General features: G+C 46.1%; 1 protein-coding gene and 1 long non-coding RNA gene across 4 annotated transcripts in view; one reads left to right on the top strand and one right to left on the bottom strand.

Moving 5' to 3' along the window:
• Nucleotides 1–13,658, top strand: part of LOC140638568 (uncharacterized) — a 46,681-nt gene that overhangs the window by 24,277 nt on the left and 8,746 nt on the right. For 2 of the 3 annotated variants that reach the window (XR_012035588.1, XR_012035587.1), the window contains exons 2-4: nt 7,309–7,398; nt 8,585–8,662; nt 10,775–12,130. This is a non-coding gene — a long non-coding RNA (uncharacterized lncRNA). Of the gene's footprint in view, nt 1–7,308; nt 7,399–8,584; nt 8,663–10,774; nt 12,131–12,237; nt 12,318–13,658 lie in introns of all 3 variants that reach the window. The other variant, XR_012035589.1, reaches the window with a different exon arrangement.
• HS3ST2 (heparan sulfate-glucosamine 3-sulfotransferase 2) overlaps nt 9,874–13,658 on the bottom strand; it is a 90,354-nt gene continuing 86,569 nt past the window's right edge. Inside the window, exon 2 of the mRNA XM_072836164.1 lies at nt 9,874–11,264. Coding sequence (XP_072692265.1) covers nt 10,646–11,264 — 619 coding nt within the window. The 3' untranslated portion in view covers nt 9,874–10,645. The remainder of the gene's footprint in view (nt 11,265–13,658) is intronic.

Here is a 13,658-nt window from a genome sequence, read left to right as displayed (position 1 = left end):
GGCCCTGATTGCAAAGATTAATGAGGAGAATTTGAATAATGTAATTTCATGAGATATGAGACTGGGGAAAGCAGTCTTTTAAGTCCGTGTATCTTTCCAGGTGATTCCATTTTATTTTTTATTTTTTATTTTTTGGTGATGCCATTTTAAATACATCTGAATAACTAAAGTAAATGAGACATTACAGGTAGCTAGCTAGCTATTGCCTCTAAATTTCTAAAAACTTTATATTAGTTTGAACCGAATGAAATTGCCATTTTTGCAGGTCAAAATTGCAGTTTCACATGGTTCAACTTCATAAACTCAAGTTGACAAAACACTTTACAAAACTATCATTGGAAAATGGTGGGTCACTTAATATGCAAGCATCTATGCCAGTGAGACCTTGGGACTTTCTAACTACAGAGTTCAAGGTTAGGGCCATGATGATATTTCAGAGACTCAATAGGGCATTTGTTGAATTTTGTAATTAATGGATGACCATTTAGAGACACAAACTCTTGGCTCTGTCAGCTGTTCCACCAGTAATCCTCCTTTTAGAATAATCAAGCTTTTAGTTGTCTTCATTATAAATTATACTTTTTGTTCACTATTTGCCCAGTTTCTTTAGTAGAAGTTCTTTCACATGACATTGTAGAATACTTGTCTTTTGTGTGCACACTAGGAACATCAGCGGTGAATCCTTTGCCTACAGCTAATGCCAAAACCAAATGGTTAACGTTCTAGGAGAGATATGGTAATAATTATTCCCTCAGAATTCTCCAGACTTTATCCCTGTATCAATTCAGACCAGTCATTATTTGCAAATCTGCATGATACCACCTTTGTCTCCCATAGAATCCCCTTAGTAGACCCATAAATCCGTTTTCTTACTACTTCTCTTTACCATTATTTTATGTAAGGAAGACAGGTGGTTATCCCTGGGATTCCTGTAAAAGTAATTATCAAGGATACATTATGTTGACCAGCAGCTCCTATGTCAAGATCTCTCCCAGGAAACTGATTTTTTCTGCTTTGAGGTCACATCATTAGATCACATGAAGCACATTACCCATCAATTTCGTCTTTGGCTTGACTCATATGAAACTCAGAACGACGTTTGAACTCAACACAGAATCTTTATCATATACTTAGACGTGATGTCTTATATACAAGTACATTGTGTATCACACACATTTCTAGATAGGATGCTCTTTTCCTCTTGGTGGTCTACTGTTTGATCTGGATTTTTTTTTAAGATTTTATTTATTTATTCCTGAGAGATACAGATAGAGAGGCAGAGACATAGGCAGAGGATGAAGCTGCCTCCCTGTGGGGACCCCTGATGCAGAACTTGATCCCAGGACCCCAGGATCACGCCCTGAGCTGAAGGCAGAGGCTCAACCACTGAGCCACCCAGGTGCCCCTTGATCTGGAATTTTATGTTGATTCCTGCTGCTACTCTGCTCTCTGGATGTCGGTTTTGTTCCCAAGGGTAGGCTTGGATCAAACCCACACCCCTCTCTTGCGCTTTTTTGCCCCAAACCAAAACCAGGATTTATGCCCAGTTTCTTCCTATTATCTCCATTTCTCAGGTATTAATATACTTCAACCATGCTAGCTAAAAGGTGACACATAGCTGTTCCTCATTCCCAGACCTGACCATTTTTGTTGATGTCAGGTGTTTTCCAAAAGACAACTTACATTTCAGTGCTGCAGTGCAAGTCTCTTCCTCATAAACGCAAGGAATCTGGAGCTAGAAGTTACAGATTTGAGTCCTGTCTGTGTGACCTTAGACAAATTGCTTTAAAAAATTCTCTGGGGGGCAGCCTGGGTGACTCAGCAGTTTAACGCCACCTTCAGTCCAGTGTGATCCTGGAGTCTCGGGATCAAGTCCCACATCTGGCTCCCTGCATGGAGCCTGTTTCTCCCTCTGCCTGTGTCTCTGCCTCTCTGTGTATGTGTCTCTCGTGATTAAATAATAAAAATAAAATCTTAAAAAAAATATCTCTGGGCCTTAATTTTGTCCTTTTGCAAAATGGCAATAAAAATCTTAGTTCTTTCTTTTTAAAAATATTTTATTTAAATTCAGTTTGCTAACATATAGCTTAACACCCCCCCTCTTTTTTTTAAAAAAAATCTTGGTTGTTTCAAAGAGAAAATGCCATTAAGTATGTGAAACCAGTTTATAGATCATGTCATCATTATTCAAAGGCAGGAGAAAGGCTAAAGTCCTGCTTAATACCTTTGTTTCCTGGATACTTGGCCTCTGCTTTTTTATCTTTGTGTCTCTGTGTTACCCCGGATCCTCTTTGCTCTGTCTCTACCCAAGGGCTCTGAACAGCTGCAGCCTCTGGAGAGATGCTTGTAAATCCACCGGGAGGGCCCAGCACTGAACTCCATCAGGACCAGGTTTATTTGGATCATGTGGGCTGCAGGGCCCATGCTACGCAGTGATACAGATGCCCCAGCGTGGAAGGAGGGCCAGGTCAGGGGTTGAGGAGCAGGTGCAGCCAAGCTATAAATGCATCCTTTTCTCCAGGCCTTAGAGAGGAACAGAGACCTTCCTAGGAACCTGAGGGCAGGACCCAAGGCCTACCAGCCTCTGGCAAGCCAGCCCTACTGCTGCATTGAGCATCCGTCAATCAGACCGATCCTGCAGACAGGCTCCCAGCTGGGGTGTGCTGGGTGGGCCGTGCCCACGAAGCAGGTGTCAGTCAGCCAGGATCCAGTGAGTCATGCAGAGTCAATCGCATGCCAGTCGGATGTGGGTCAGCCAGACAAGTCAGGCACACAGGCTTCTCTCCGGTCCTTTAAGGTCCACGGAAGTAAAATAAATGTCCACCACACACATGCCCGTTGTGTGCATTTCCCCCAAACACCCTGCCGAGCGAGGAAGGGGCACAAACTGTGTGCCCCCAGCAACAAGCAAGAGGAAGGATGATGTGGGAATAAAGAAGTCCTGTCCTCCCCTGCTTTTCTCTTGCAGTTTCCATTCATGTTCTGATCCTTTCCTCAGCAGTCTGAGTGTGTATCTGGGGGATGGAGACGCCTAGTGGTGGGGGGCACGTGAAGCCACTGCCTCTTACTCAGAGATGGGGTTCTGAGGTCCACAGGCCACATGACAAAGGCAAAGTCACCTTGAGAAATGCCCTCAATCCAGCACTGCCACTTTGCCCTCCCATCACTGCTGTGGATTTTTGTTCATTTACCCAGCGGGGCATCTGAGGAAGTAGTTGGCTTTCATGTAGGGGCCAGGGAGGATGAAAACCATAAGCAATCGTTGACATTAGAATCATAATCACTGAAGCAAAATGCTTGCGCTGTGACAGGGATGCAGGACTGGAGGGGTAAGAGGGTCCCTGGTACCTTCTCGTGGTCACCGAAGTACATGTTCATGGAGCAAAGAACTGCTCACGCTATTTGAACCACCCCTCTCCTCTCGCTGACAGAATAAAATTGAATTTAGGTGAATTGAGGGTTGGTATGACGTGACTCCTTTGCTCAGATGAAATGCAATCTGACTCGTTGTGGAGGTGTTGGAAATCTGCTCGGCCCAGTGCCCGGAGCTCAGGCTCCATCCAGGCACACAAGTGCATAACAAGTCCAGGGTCTGTGTGACTCATTCTCTCAGGTGTTTTCTGGCTAGGGAGGCAGGGAGATGAGAGATGATCCACTGGTGTGCCAGAGCTGGCTGGAAGTGACTCCTGGGCGCAGAGAGTGCAGCCTCTGGAGAGAGAAGACTTCACATCCATAGCTTGAAATTGCCTGAGGTTGGCTGCCTTTGCACCAGGGAAATTGGTAAATGATGCAAATCAGACGTCTCCTCCCTCCACTCCCTCAGCCAGTTTACTAGCTGAGGATGAGGGCAGGGAGAATGAGATGAGGGATGAGTGCTGGAGGCATGCGCCCTGAGAAGTCAAATGGAGGCGATGGGAAGACGAATACAGGATCTCATATTGGGAGATACTAGAAGATGCTTGTTTTGGAGATGGTTGGAAAATATTGGGAAGCTAAGAGACAGCTTTTTCTAACAGTTGGGAGTTTTACTGTAACTGATTATGAATTGCACCCACTCTCTTCCTTAGCCTCAAAATCTTGGGTTGTCAGGGAGAGGATGTGTTCCGCTGAGAGACTGTATTTTCTGGCTTCCTTTTCAACTAGAGGTGGTCAATGAGATAGAATTTACTGGTAGAATTTTTGGGCAATCTCAAATAAGGTTGACCTGGCTAGGAGGAGTATTTTTCCGACTTCTTTCTTTTCCTCTTCCTTCTAACTGGAACATTGAGGTGGGAGCTGGTGCACCAGCATCAATCTTGGGCTATGATGACAAAAATGATGGACCAAGGATCATGTGGCAGAGCGGAGGAGCCTAAGTCCTTGATAACAAAGTGGAGCTGCTGTCCTAGCCCTAGCCTGACCAGTTCCAGATTTCTTTAAATGACCTCTTTGAGAGAATAAATCCCTAATTTGTTGAAGCAGCTGTTATTGGTCAAAAGCAGTTAGGGATATAATTTTTTTAAAGATTTTTTTATTCGAGAGAGAGAGAGAGAGAGAGAGAGAGAGAGAGAGAGGCAGAGACACAGGCAGAGAGAGAAGCAGGCTCCATGCAGGGAACCTGATCCAGGACTCAATCTGGGATTCCAGGATCATGTCCTGGACTAAAGGCAGGCACTCAACCGCTGAGCCACCCAGGTGTCCCAATTTCTAAATGACACATTCTTACTTCCATTTCACATTAGAAAGTGAAATAAAGTTTGTTCTAAGTTTGTTTTGGGAGCTGAGGTATATAAGCTTTTTAATTTTTTTTTTAAAGTGAGAAAAGCAATATATCTTCTTATTTATCAGGAAGCCAAGTTTATCAAGAGCCCAGTTCATTGTCAAAGTGGGAGGAGCCCCATTGGGGCACCTATTTATCTATCTGATTTTATTCTTCAGATTTCCAGTGCTGGGCTCTGGGAAGTAGGGGGAGAAGACAAAGAGATTACAGATGTTCCCCATGGAAAGACTCTAAGTTGACTAGTGGCCCATCATATCTGGAAAAAGAGTGGATCTGGATTTCTACTCTTCATATCCGGTAGGCAGGTGTGAAGTTCACTCTGAATTGGTTGAAAAAGCTGACAGTAGCCTTGGAACTAGGGTGTGACAGAGATGGGTTCAATCCAGTGACCAGAATGTAGCCCAGGGCTCTTATTCCTTGGTCACAGTTGACCCCACCTAGAAAAACTTGCCCCGGGGGCATTTCACACCTATGTAGAACACTCTTCTCCAAAAGATGAATTCCTCGTCATCCTTTAAGGCTTGGCTCTATTACCACCTCCACCAGGAAAGTCCCTGCTCTTTTCCCCTAGTCATGCAGTTTCAGATGATTACATTATGCAGTAATTATTTGTTTACGTAACTCTCATCCTCATTTGTCTGGGAACTCCACAGGGGGTCAGAGAGGAAGGCTAAGACAACTATGCATCCTCTGCGCTTGGCTAAGTCTGCGTAAGGTGTTCACTAAATTAGGCGGAATGAATGAAATCCCATCAATTCATTTTTGTATACTTCATCTGGTAGGGTTGCCATCAAATTTGAGGAATGGTCCACATTATTCCGTTCTTGTTCCTGGGAGATATAACATGATTATACCCATGGTATCTAATGAAAAAGTTGAACTTTATCCAAGAGGCCATGAGACTTGTTATAAGGGGAGAAGGAGCAGGAGGGATCTCCATGCTCTCCTTCATAGAGTCTGCTGATTCCACCTTCAGTTCCTGCTTTGGCTTCGATTATTGTACTTGCCTTACTCTCTTAGGCATCTCTTGTGTGTATTGCTCCAGGATGGCATCCAGACAGTAGCAATCAAGGCTGTGGCACCTTCATAGTCTAGGGGGTGGGAAACAGAAGCATGAGGAGCATAAAATAGCTTGCCTGAAGTCCCAGAGTCAGAGAGTAGTGAACTACAGATAAAACTAGGGTTCCTTTTTTTTTTTTTTTAAGTTTTTAATTTAATCTCTATAGCCAACATGGGACTTGAGCCCACGACTGGAGATCAAGAATCACATGCTCTTCTGACTAAGCCAGGTGCCCCAGGCAGCCTGTCCTCTTAACCACCATACTGACATCTTGCATTTACTACACTTTGAAATAGTTCTTGTTTCATAGGGTTAAGATATGGAAAACACAACAGCTGCCACACCAAAAGCATTCAGTAAATGTTGGCTGTCCTTACTCCTGACCCTTCTTTTGCAAACACTCAGTAAATACTTGAATAGTTTTGAGTGTTATTAAGTGTGAATGAGCACATAGGAAAGAGACAGACACACACATGAGCATGCATCCACAGAGACACATGCATGCAAATACCAGAGAGAGCAAATGTGATGTGTGGGCTACCACTCAGCACCAGGACACTAGGAGGGACAGAGGAGCTCCTCGAAGACAGGGGAGGCAGGCAACAGAATCAAAAGTATGTTGGATGTCTCGGTGCTAATTCCAGGAGCATTCAGGGCCCAGGGATCCCAATGAATGGGAGGAATAGTGGTTAGGGCTGCCATGCATTGTTGTGCCATCTGTGCCCTACACAAAATGACAGTTGGGGTTGGGGAGAGTAGGGGCTGAGAGCTGTGTGCATCCCAAAGGGGCACGCTTTTCACATTTATCTGCCAAGGGGAATAACTTTTCTCAACCCCACAACAACGCTGTATAAGCTAATATTGACAATAAAGATCCCAAAGACCAAAGAGATCCCAGGAAGAAGAGAGCCCTTAGGGACTTGACTGATTGATTCTCGGGGTTGAGCAATAGTCAAAAAAGCTGATGTTTAGGGAACAGAGCCCCAGTAATTCATTGACTCTAATTATGAAGTACCTATGGTATGTTGGGCGCTCTGCTGAAGGAGATGGATACGGACTGCACTTTCGTGGAGCTTAAAGACCCAAGAGGGAGGCAGATATCAGACAAGGAAACTAATATGTAATGTCAGCCAGTGGTTAGGGCTATAATGGAAGGAAAACAAAATGAAAGATTGACAGTGACAGAGGAGGGAGAGCAATTCTGGGTAGGTGTTTGAGTGGAGAACGGGATGATGGGAAGGGGCCTGCTATGATATCTTGAAGATCAGCCCTAGTATTGGGGTCCAGGGTAAAATCTAAACAATAGATAGCAAATGGTTGGAATGGAAGAAAGGCTACCTAAGGAGAAGTGACTTCTACCCAAAGGGATGTGAGAAAGTAGTCCTGCTACCCTTGCACAACCCCAGGGGGCACCATTTGTACCACGAAGAAGAATGTTACGGCCTCAGACGGAGGTGACTTGTTCTGCCTATGTCCCCTTCCCTCCCAGGAGACCGAATATTCAAATGGGTAACAGCCAGGCCAAATATGACAACGGAACTCTGACCCACAATTTCTGGAGCAGAATGATCAGGACTTGGTGAGTGGCTGCCAGTGCTCCTATTTTTACCTCCTTGCTTCCAACTCAGGACCAACCAGAGAAAAATCACTCATTTCTGCAAACCAACTACGTAGGAGGCCCTACTTCTAGTTCACCTGTCTCCGGCTTCCCCTGGCCACAGCTTCCCATCAGGGCGCCCCTGAAGCCTCCCCAAAGCAAGACCCTTTGCTATGGCAAGCTCTGTGTCAGCAGGCTCTGTTCTCTTTTGGGAGGGTCTTCATGGATTTCTAGGCTCCCTTTCTGCTGAGTAGGGATGCAGATATGGGGTGAATCGTGAACACTAGAATGCAAGGAGCCTGGCGGACTGTGGACTTGCCATTCACCCTGGACTGTTAGAACCCCCCCCCCCACACACACACACAGGCACCCCTCCCCCCAGAGGAGCCTTTTTGGTCTCAGATTGAACAAACTTCATCTATTTAAACTGTACTAATTTGGAACTTGTGCAAGTTTGCCCTGGAGCACCCTGGATACATTTGCACTGGATTAAAAACCAGAGTTTGCTGAGCAGATTCATGTACACCAGATTTTACTCATTTAAACTGGGATTTTTGAGTTACTTTAGCCTCTTTCATTTGCATACAATGATTGATATGCTAATTATAATAGACTCTGATCTGTGCATTAGTACTTAGAGCACAGTTAGTCTGGGAGGCCTGGGAATGCTTGTAATGGGGAGGAATAAAGCTGTACTGGGACACACAAAATTCTGAATTCTTGTCAACTTTGACTGGATTCCCCCAGTCGGGAGAAACAAGCAAATCTTACTCTTTCTTGGGTGTTTTGTGTCCCTAATGTAAGTCTGTCTCTCTTTGGATACAGCTTTGGCCACCATGTGGCCCAGGAGCACAGGACACCACTTTTGGATGGGGGATGTATCAGGATGATTCATTAATGTCCACATACATCCAACCCACCCTTCTTCTGGTCCCTGGATATTCAGGGCCCCAACTTCTTCATGGTGACAGCTCCCACTGGCCTCCATGTCACTTCTCTAAGGGGAAGAACAGAGGGAGTAGACTTCCAGAACTGGCTTCTCAGTACCATGGTCTCAGTCACCTGATCTCCTGTAAGATGCTTGGGACCGGAAGATAGGCCACGACACAGAACTAATGTCTTAGGCTTTTGCATCCTTCAGTCTTCTAAGTCAGACTCTCATTTTCAGGAACTTTGCACCATACCTGACAGAGCAGACAAAGACCAAGTGGCCCCTGGAGTTTCGGCGATCCTTTTCAACTTAGCTGTGAGTACTCTAGAGCTTTCTGGGAATCTTGACCTAGAAGTGCAGTTCTTTGGAATATTCCTGTCCATGCTCCCAGGCATCCAACATCCATCCACTCACTCACACACTGACCTGTCAAACATTTGCTGTGCCTATTGTATGTTAGCAAGATACAATCTTGATCTTCAAGGAGCCATGGTCTACGGTGAAATGGACATACAAATAATGCTAATCTAGCATGAGAAAAACTGTAATTGAGCTGTGTGCAAACTACTGGGTGAATGAAGAAGAGTGAGCAGATAACTCAGCTTGACTGGGGATGGCTTCACAAGTATCAAGCAGGTGACGCTTGAGTGAAGTCATATGGAAGCTTCCATTAGCTGGAGACATGGGGTGGGGACAGAGGGTAGGGAGGGGAAGCATTCCAGGCAAAGGCAGTAGGAACTTAAAACAGTTAAGAAAAGGCACATAGTTCTGTGAGGCTGGAACAGAGGATGAGGGAAGGGAAGATCCCAGAAACTGTAGTAGAGGTTGTCTTGCTGGAGGATTTGGTCTTTATTCTGAGGTCAGAGTACATGCACCCAAAGCAGCGTCGTGAACTCACATGCCAACAGGGGCCAGGCAGATGATGTCAATCAGTGAGGTGGGCCAGGTGGGGACTGGAAGACCCAGGAGCACAGGCTTCATCCAAAGGTGGCAACTGATTATTGCCATGCTAGAATGCAGGCTCAGGGTAGCCAAGTTCCCATTAATAAATGGAAATCCATATTTTTATATGAACACTCCCAAGTTTTAAATGTTGGGAATTACTTCAAAACATCATGCTGGCCAAGCATAAACATCTGACGTCCTAGCAGTCCCTAGGCTTTTAGTTTGCCACTTCAGATATAGCTTAAGCAGAGAGCTGTCATAGTCAGACTTCCGTTTCAGTGTCCCCACAGATCTCTAAATGATGTTTCTGCAGCAGCCTCTGCCAGCAAGAACCTCTTTTCCCCATCTTCACCTCCTTGCTTCTTGCCTATGTGGTTTTTGCATCCCTCACTGCCCTCCTAAGACTAGACCTACCCCTGACTGCCCTCCCGGACCACACTCATCCCTCACTGCCCTCCCGAGACCACGCCCACCCCTCACTGTCCTCCCAGACCATCTTCAGCACTAACCCCCATCTTGCATAGGAGGAGCTGGATGAATGAGCCATGCTCCAGGCCCAGCTTATAGAGAAGAGCCCAGCATTAAGGACACGAGAGAGCCATATTTATTTCACATGGACAAGCATGATTCCTTTGCATGCTGAACATGAAAGCTCGCGTGAGGAAAGTACCCGTAACAGCAGAATTAATGTGCTTTTGTCCATAGGGAGCAGGGAGGGTCACAAAGTGGTTTTCAAAGACAGTTACCCTTCAAGCAGAGTTGAGACCCCAGGCTTTGAAATCTCTGGTTTATTTCATCATCAAAGGGTTTGTCTCCCAGGCGCGGCCAGGGGTGCTTCTGGCTCTGCAATGTCTCGATGAGCTGCTAAGGTCAGGAGGAAGAGGATGGTCTCCTATCCTACCGCCCAGGGTGGCTAGGGAGGGTGAAGCTCAGAGGGGAGGTACATGCCACTAGGAATTAGCAAGTCCACTCCTGGGTGGACAGTGACAGGGACAGACTGCTGTGTTCACAGCAACAGAACCATCACCACTTATAATATCTAGCATAATCAGAAGATCCGCTCTTCTTAAAGCAATTTCCCAAGGCCTCTTATGGGCTGAAAGGAAATAATTCAGAATTGACTGGACATGCCAGAAGCAGGTCAACTTAGCCTAGACAGACTGGGAAGAGCTAGTGGCAGGGACCCCCCTGGTCTCATGGCCTTAGCTGGGCTTCCTAGTGCCAGGATGATGGAACCCGAGATGGGAAAGGGGGCTGGAGCCTAGGTTTGGTTTGCTGGGGCAAGAGGATCACAGATTCTAGGGGCAAACCTCATGGAAGAGACAAGCAGAAGAGCCCTTGCATCTTGGTAGCTCACTCCCACCTGAAGTCCTGTCCAACAGTTTCATAAAATTTAATATTATAAGGTCTATAAAATTCCCGGAGCTGGTCTATCACTTCAGGATCAATCTGTACATGAGTTCTGCCTTTCGATTTGCCCAGGCACCGAGGCAGGAGGCTCGATTCTGTTTTTCTCAAGCAAGGGAATCCTTTGGTCTTGTTGAAATAGAAGTGCTTGTCTGTGATGAACCTCTTGATGCCCAGAAAGTCCTGGACCCGGCCCATCTCGCCTGCCGGGTCGGTGATGAGCCGCTCACCACTGACAAAGTGGATCTGAGCCAGAGGGAAGTACTGCAGCCAGCTCTCCAGGTGCAGCGCGTACATGCCGATGCGGATGGCATTCCACGACACGTCCACCTGGCCCAGCGTGCGGTTGCGGAAGGAGAGGCCCTCGAAGGTGGGGATGTCCGGCTTCTTGGAGAGCGTCTGTGTGTAATCCGAGATGGCTCGGGTCACAGGGTTCCGCACGACCACAATCAGCTTGGTGTCTCGGGACATGTTGAAGATGCGTCGAGGGGCCTCCTGAGTGACGAAATAGCTGGGTGTCTTCTCCAGGGTGATCTGGCTCTCGAGCGTCCGTGGCATCAGGCTCCTGTAGGATAGAAGCAGCACATCATCAGACAGGGTCCGGGGGTGGGGGGTGGGCCAGGGAGACCATTTCCCTATACCCAGCTCCCTAGCGGAGCCCCCTCTCTCCTCGGTGACATCTGAGCTCCACCTGAATTCACCGGGTGAGGAACCTACTTTGGGAACTAGGCTTCCGACAAGCTTGACTTTTTATAGTATCGTATTGTCGACATAATCACTACCCTGCATTAGATCTCCAGTGAGGAACCCACTTCAACTCGTGGTAGTTGTTTAAAAAAAATCTTTAACGAGTTTGCTTTAAGAGAGGAAACAACCTAAATGTTCATCAGTAAGGGTTAAATAAACGATGGAATAGCCAATGAATAGAAACTGGTATATCTGTGTGTACACAAAGGGAATGATTTCGAAGATACAGCGTTAAATGAGAAAAGACAAGATACACCATATTCACTTGAGGAAGGATAGGCAAGAGACCAATGAAAATGGTTGCTTTTGGGGAGGTGTTGTGTGGTGGGGCACAGTTGAGGTCGGGGATAAATGAGAATTTCTTTTATTGTATAACTTTTTATCCTGCTTAAAATTTTTAATGTGTTTACTACATATCCAAAAAAATACAAAAGGAAGCCACCGAACATTCTTCTGGCAAAAGAGATTTCTCCCAACATACTAAGAAAGTCTTTTTCTGGGGAGAGGGAAGGCTTGTTTTGTAGGAATAGCAAGTGATTTTATTTATTCATTCATTCATCCATTTATTTATTTATTTGCAAGTGTCTTAGAAAGGAGTTCTGATGTCGTTTTCTGCTGGAACACATCTGAGATACATCCTCAGTATAAGCCTGAAATAGCGCAGAACTCCAGGCTGGAAACCAGGTAATGTAACCTCTTGCTCCCTTTTTAATTTCCTGGTTCTGCTTGAGACTTTCAGGGATGATGGTGGGGAAGCTCTGAAGTCTCCTTCCTCGATGTGTCTCCTTCAGGCTTTGATGGAGGGGAAGAGTCCTTGGCTCCCAGTTGCTACTTCTCTCTGAAGGTTGTTATGCACTTTAGACCACCCAAGGTATTTAAAAAAAAATGCAGACGTCTGGGGCCCATCCTAGACCAACTGATTAGAAATATATGGGGTGGGTACTTTTTAAAAAATCTCCTCAGGTGGTTCCAATGTGGAGGCAGCATTGAGAACCCCTACTAGGTCATTGTTTCCCCACTGTGACTCCCCTATCCCCAAAACATTCTCTTCACCTTCCTCTGGAGCATACATTCCCATTTTTTCCACATTCCCATCATCCACTGCATCCAACAGCCCCGCTTCACGGCTCTTTACCCAAAATCTCCACTTTCTCTTTCCTTTGTCTTTCCTTTAGTGTGATGATCATGTGCTCTCCTCCTCATGGCCATACTTTGGGTCTTGTCCTTGGAATTACCCTAATTCTGAAACAGCTCGCTCTGAAATTCCACTCTGGGACTGTGGAGTGGGTCGAATGGTGACCTTTCTGAAAAATATGTCCACTCAGCACCTGTGAATATGACCTTACTTGGGAAAAGGGTCTTTGCAGATGTAAGTTAGTTGAGGACCTCTAGATGAAATCCGGGTGGGCCCTAATCCAATGAGCAGCAGCCTTACAGGGGACAAACAGGGGAGAAGAGACAGAGAAGACAATGTGAAGATGAAGGCAGAGCATGGCGTGTTAGATGTACAAACCGAGAAATGCCAAGGACTGCTGGCAACCACCAGAAGAAGCTAGTGGCTCTAAGCCACTCAGTTAGTGGTCACTTGTTTATGGCAGCCCCAGGAAACGAATACAGACTATAACCTTCTTTCTTTCCACCTCGATTTAACACAGTCTCAAGTCCCTTATATGCTTGATCTTCAAATTCATCTATGAATCTCTTGATTTCACGTTCCTCCATGCCTACTCTGGACCCATGAATAACCACTGCAGTGGCACCATGGTCATGGTCATGAGCATCCTCCTCCTCATCCATTTCCTTGCAGTATGTGTTCTCTCCTTCTCTAGCAATGCGTCCTTCCAACCTTCCATCCTCTCCCATTCTCTCCTGGACTGACAAACAGCAGTGGAGAGAACCACAGACACCGACAGCTAGATCCTTGATATTAGTTTCAGTGGAACTCTCAAACACTGCTCAGTAATTATTTGTATTTGTCTCTCTAGGCCCCCCACATGGTTCTTCCTAATAAGTGCTCCACAGGGATCCCTGGGTGGCGCAGTGGTTTAGCGCCTGCCTTTGACCCAGGGCGTGATCCTGGAGACCCGGGATCGAATCCCACGTAGGGCTCCTGGTGCATGGAGCCTGCTTCTCCCTCTGCCTATGTCTCTGCCTCTCTCTCTCTCTCACTGTGTGCCTATCATAAATAAATAAAATTTAAAAAAAAATTAAA

This window comes from Canis lupus, chromosome 8 (genome assembly GCF_048164855.1).
Source record: "Canis lupus baileyi chromosome 8, mCanLup2.hap1, whole genome shotgun sequence".
NCBI lineage: Eukaryota > Metazoa > Chordata > Mammalia > Carnivora > Canidae > Canis > Canis lupus.
The sequence above is the reverse complement of the archived record's forward strand: the minus strand, read 5'-3'. Positions and strand labels throughout refer to the sequence as shown.